General features: G+C 36.4%; 1 protein-coding gene across 3 annotated transcripts in view; it reads left to right on the top strand.

Moving 5' to 3' along the window:
* The window catches only part of EPS15 (epidermal growth factor receptor pathway substrate 15), a 160685-nt gene that overhangs the window by 113507 nt on the left and 41178 nt on the right, over positions 1 to 6000 (top strand). For all 3 annotated transcript variants that reach the window (XM_024739268.1, XM_024739269.1, XM_024739267.1), the window contains 3 exons: positions 1404 to 1607; positions 3555 to 3671; positions 3898 to 3988. In XM_024739268.1, coding sequence (XP_024595036.1) covers positions 1404 to 1607; positions 3555 to 3671; positions 3898 to 3988 — 412 coding nt within the window. The remainder of the gene's footprint in view (positions 1 to 1403; positions 1608 to 3554; positions 3672 to 3897; positions 3989 to 6000) is intronic.

Here is a 6000-nt window from a genome sequence, read left to right as displayed (position 1 = left end):
TTTTTTTTTTTTTTAAGGGGGTTTTTTTTTTTTTTTTTTTTTTTTTTTTTGCGGTACGCGGGCGGCCTCTCTCGTTGCGGAGCACAGGCTCCGGACGTGCAGGCTCAGCGGCCATGGCTCACGGGCCCAGCCGCTCCGCGGCATGTGGACTCTTCCCAGACCAGGGTACGAACCCGTGTCCCCTACATCGGCAGGCGGACTCTCAACCACTGCGCCACCAGGGAAGCCCAGGCCTTTACATTTTACAGAGTTCTTTCAAATCTATCTTGCTCCACTTAACATTCATCTATGGAGATAGTTCTTACTACCTTTATGGATTAAGAAATGGAGGCTTGGAGAGGTTACTTTGACTAAGATCACCTAACTAGAAGGTGATAGAGCTAGATTTACATCTGTCTCCCAGTCCAGATGTTCTTTTCCCAGGTTATGACCCTGAAAAGACCTTTGGTAAATTACAGATTCCAAATTGAGCAACTTAAAAACCTTATGGGGAATGTTAGGAGAATAAGATTAGGGAACAGAGCCTTGATTTACAAAATGTCAATAGGTAATTTTTATATTTGCTAAAAACAAAAAATATAACATGTTAATAAAGAGGACTCCAATATAATTTAAAAATGTATATTTTTTGTGAAAATGAGTGCTATTCAGTAAAATTCCTTTTATTATTCCTTTTCACTAGAAACAATTTTGATTCTGCTATCAGTTTCTTTGAGGTATATGTAAATTTGTTTTTATTGTAGACGTTGGTATAAATAAGCATTTTTTCCTTCCTCTGGTGCCCCACATTTTTCTTTTTATATATATTACAATTTATTGCATACCATTTTTTGTCCCACTGTTGTCCCAGGTGTATAAAGTCACTTGGCTATTGAGATAAAAAAAAGTCCTTTATTTAACCTGTTTGGCATACCTTAGATTTAGAGACTACTTCCTAGGGCTCTAGCCCATTAATAAGTAATGCCACAGGATAGAACACTAGCTTATTTCACCTCTGTCTTCACTTCTCTTCTTCCCAATAGGAGTATGGATGGCTCCAAAGTCTTGTGTACTCTCCCTCAACTTCCTTTCTCTCTCCTAAAGCTTCATCACAAAATCTTCTCTTGCTCTGCCACTGTGCTTTTTCCTAGTACCCTGACCTTTTTTCTAATTATATTCTAAAGGACTGCCAACTTGCAGACATTTGAATTAAAATTCTTAGAGCGTCAGAAGATGTACAAAAAGCAAATCCATATATATTGGAATTTCAAGAGGAGAACTTGCTGGGATGGATTACTGAGTCATGCTGCATTCCTTAATGGAAGCAAATTTATCCTTGACCAAGTCTAAGTATATAGTTATTTTTACATTACATGTCTTTCTATTAATAAATTCTGTTTTGTATTTCTACTTTGTGTTGATAGATGCAAATGAAACTGATGGAAATGAAAGAGCTGGAAAACCATAATAATCAATTAAATTGGTGCAGTAGTCCACACAGCATTCTTGTGAATGGTGCTACAGATTATTGCAGTCTCAGCACCAGCAGCAGTGAAACAGCCAATCTTAATGAGCACACTGAAGGCCAGAGCAACCTAGAGTCTGAGTCCATACACCAGGAGTCTCCAGTGAGTCTAACAGTTCCTTAAATTTCATAATCAACTTCAGAAAAAAACAATTAATTTAGATCGAAGTTTTGTTGACATCATACCTAATGTAAATATGTGGCCTTGCCTCATCGGAGACAGTTGAGAGGCAGAGAATGGGTTCTAACAGTTTTAACTAGTGTAGAAATATAATTTTAACTGATCTATTGTTATAGAGCATGTTTTCAGAATAGTAGTTCTATAGATAGTAACTTTTAAAAATAGTTTTTAAGTACTCTTGCCCAAAGCTGAAAGTAATTCTTTATTTCATAACATTGAGGACATTTATTTACTGGTTTTTTTGGAGAACACCAACTAATGCAAGAGTGCTGCTGTTATGTATGAGAGCTACAGAGACAAAAGACCTTTAACCCCGTCTTCAAGCTGCACACAGTCTAGTCATGTAACACTGTGTTAAAAGGCTGTGATAAAGTAAGCATAGGATATTCAGGTAGGACAGCTTGGAGGAGGCTCAGAGAAGATGTCATAGGGAAGCTTTACAAGTGGCCATTGAAGTGAGAAGGGGTTAAGCAACAGAGAAGGTAGTACATTCCTAGCAGAGGAAACAGCATTAGCATAGGTATGAAATGGGAGAAAACATGCTGCCCAGGATCATGAGAAGTTTTTGGAGGATATTTTGTGATGGTGGGGAATGTATTGGTAGGAGATGAGGCTCTCTCCTAGGGGGTTACCTGCATTACCTCTGTACTTTTTATCAAGATAGAGATGTCTGTGCCCTACTTCAAACTTGTTGAACTAGAGTTTCTGGGTTGAAGCCAGGTACATATATTTTAAAAACAAATTCCATGGGTGATTATGATGTGTACCTAGATAAAAATGACCACTTGTAGGTCAGAAAGGACCAGAGAGTAAGAAATTTGGATTCATCTTGAAGCATTGGGGAATTCATCTTACTACAGTGAGTAGCTATTGAAGAATTTTTAAGCAAGAGGTGACAGGATTGAGTTTACCTTTTAAAAAATGTGGATAGGGAATTCCCTGTTGGTCCAGTGGTTAGGACTTGGCGCTTTCACTGCCATGGCCCAGGCTCAAGGCCAGGTCAGGGACCTAAGATCCTATAAGCCATGCGATGCAGCCAAAAAAAAAAAAAAAAAAAGTGGATAATAGATTGAAGAGTAGGACTGGACACAGCCGTATGGTAAGAGACTGTTGGAATGGTCTGTTTGAGAATTGTTTTAACCTGGACTTAACCAGTAACAGGAGGGATGATGATGAGAAGAATACAAATTTGAGAGATATTAAGGATGTAAAATTAACAGACTTAATATTATTTCGACAGTACAGTCTTGGATATATTATACAATATGTTTTTAAGCACAGAATGGAGATTACTAGGTTATCCTTCAAAGACATAGGGTGGTATGAAATGGAGATTGCCCTTTGTACTTCTTAGATCAGAAATTTAGATCCAGAAAACAACGGGAAGCCATTGAAGGGCTTTTAACCAGAGAGTCATGATCAGATTCACATTTTATATCTATTGCTTTGGCTACCATAAGAAGGTAGATGGGAAGGACACATATTGGAGGCAGAAGGCAGTTGGAAGGTTATTACTACAGTAACACGGACCAGAAATGATGATACTGTAAATGAATGATAGTGACAGTGAGGATGGAGAAGAAAGGAAGGATTTAAGAAAGAGATAGGAGGTAGACTCAGCAAGACTTGGAATATAGCTGGGGGATGACCAAAGGGAAGTAGTTAAGAAAGACCTGAAGTTTTCTGGCCTTGAGTGGCTATGAGGCTTGGTAATACCATTTTCTTAAGAAAGATTATGGGAGAAGTCATTCACTGAATATGTTCTGCTTGTCTTTTAAAATTTTTTAGTAATTTTTGACTATTCTTTGTCAGTTTCTCCTGCCAAGTAGAAAATACATTGTAAGTCTATGAAGAATTAATATTTTGTAGGCAAGAAGTAGTCCTGAAATACCGCCTTCTGGTGTGACTGATGAAAACGAAGTGGTGACTACAGTTGTTAAGGAAAAAGTTTGTCCTGAATTTAATAGTGACAGACATTCAAAAGAGGTAAAAATAATTTTATAATTAAATGTTTTTATCACTGTCTTCTCAAGATGGGCTGTACACTATTTTAGTCTAAGGAAAGAGAAAAATGTGTTAAGTGGAATTCATGACCACAAAAATATTTATGTTACCATCAGTTGATTTTTCAAACATGTTATTTTATTTTTAAATGTTACCTTTTAAAACATTGGTTTCTAAAACTTTTTTTTTAATTTAAAATTATTTTTAGGAAGATCCATTTAATGTAGAATCAAGTTCACTGACAAATCCAGTTGCAGATTCAAACTTGGATTTTTTCCAGTCTGATCCTTTTGTTGGCAGTAAGTACTCTTATATTTATATTACAGATTTACCAAAAAGGGTTTTAATACATAAGCTGTATAGGAATTTGGGCTTTAGTTTTGAGAGCCTACTCGTTATAACAAAAGTAAAAGGGAGAGTGAGGTTTTATATAGTCAGATTTTAGTATTTGTCCCCTTCAGGCAACTAAGTCCTGGAACTAAGCCTTTGCTTATGTCTCAGGGGCCCCTAATTAAGAGTATGTTTCTTCTTCAGAATAGGAGCCCAAAGAAAGAGAGGAGATTGGGCACTCTTAAGTCAACCGGCAATTAATTACCAAAAGTGCCAACATCATGCTTTTAAAAGAGTGGAAATTGTAGTAGTTAGTAGCCTGATCCCTGCCCTTAAGGTGCCTACAGTCTTAGTGAAGAAATATGAGTTTAATAAATTAAAATGTCTGATGTCATTGTAAACTACGTTAAATACTATTTGTTTTAAAGTTCTTTTTGCTTTTTACTTATTTCCAAACTTACCTTGTGAAACTGATAGGTCAGTTTTAAAGATGGGAAACTGAGGTACCTAAATGGAATAATTTGTTTAGAGTCATGGCAGAAATAAGCCTAGAAATTAGAACTCTTTTTAAAAAAACTTCCTTATTGATAAAGTGATAAAAGATATATAAATTGAGCATTTAAAGTATACAATTAAAGTTTGAGTACATTCACAGAGTTGTATAATCCTCACTAAAATCTAATTTTGGAACATTTTTTATCACCCCATAGAGCAACTCCATACCCATTATAAGTCACTTCCCATTCCCCTATCCCCAGCTCTAGGCAACCACTAATCTACTTTCTGTCTCTGTAGATGTGCATATTTATGGAATTACACAATACATATTTATGTCTGGCTTCTTTCATTTAGCCTAATATTTTCAAGGGTTACTCATGTTGTAGTATGGTTCAATATCTCATTTCTTTTTATCGATGAATATTATTACATTGGATGGATATACCACATTTTACTTATTCATTGGTTGATGGACATTTGGGTTGTTTCCACTTTTTTGACTCTTTTGAATAATGCTATCTTGAACATTTATATACAAGTTTTTGTGTGGATATATGTTTACATTTCTCCGGGGTATATATCAGATCATAGTACTCTATTTAATCATTTGAGGAACTGCCAAACTGTTCTCCAAAGTGTCTGTACCATTATATATTCCCACCAGTATTTTTATGTGGGTTGCAGTTTTTATGTGGGTTGCAGTTTCTCCATATCTTTGTCAACACTTGTCACTGTCTATCCTTTTGATTATAGCCATTGTAGTGAGTGTGAAATGGTATCTTATTTGGGTTTGATTTTTATTTCCTTAATGAGTAACATTGTTGAACATCTTTCTTTGTGGTTATTGACCATCCATATATCTTCTTTGGAGAAACATTTATTCAGATCATTTGCCCTTTTTTAAATTGGGTTGTTTGTCTTTTTATTGTTGATTTGTAAGAGTTCTTTACATATTCTGGCTATAAATCCCTTATCAAGCATATGCTTTGCAACTATTTTCTTGTGTTCTTACGGAGCACAGGCTCCGGACGCGCAGGTTCAGTGCCCATGGCTCACCGGCCCAGCCGCTCCGCGGCATATGGGATCCTCCCGGACCGGGGCACGAACCCGTGTCCCCTGCATCGGCAGGCGGACTCTCAACCACTGCGCCACCAGGGAAGCCCTTGTCTTAATTTTGATGAAGTCTAACTTACCTATTTAAAAAATTTTTTTCACTCGTGCTTTTGATTTCATATCTAAGGTCCAAAGTCATGAAGATTTACTTTTTCTGCTAAGAGCTTTATAGTTTTATCTGTTATATTTAGGTATTTGATCCATTTTGAGTTAATTTTGTATATGGTGTGAGATAGGGGTCCAACTGTATTCTTTTGCATGTGGATATTCAGTGTCCCAGCACCATTTGTTGAAAAGACAATTCTTCTACCCCATTGAGTTGTCTTGGAACTCTTGTCAAAAATCAAATGACAATAAATGTGTAAGGATT

This window comes from Neophocaena asiaeorientalis, unplaced genomic scaffold (assembly GCF_003031525.2).
Source record: "Neophocaena asiaeorientalis asiaeorientalis breed wild unplaced genomic scaffold, Neophocaena_asiaeorientalis_V1.1 scaffold138, whole genome shotgun sequence".
NCBI classification, from domain to species: domain Eukaryota; kingdom Metazoa; phylum Chordata; class Mammalia; order Artiodactyla; family Phocoenidae; genus Neophocaena; species Neophocaena asiaeorientalis.
Note: the sequence above shows the minus strand (reverse complement) of the source record. Positions and strands in the feature narration are given on the sequence as shown.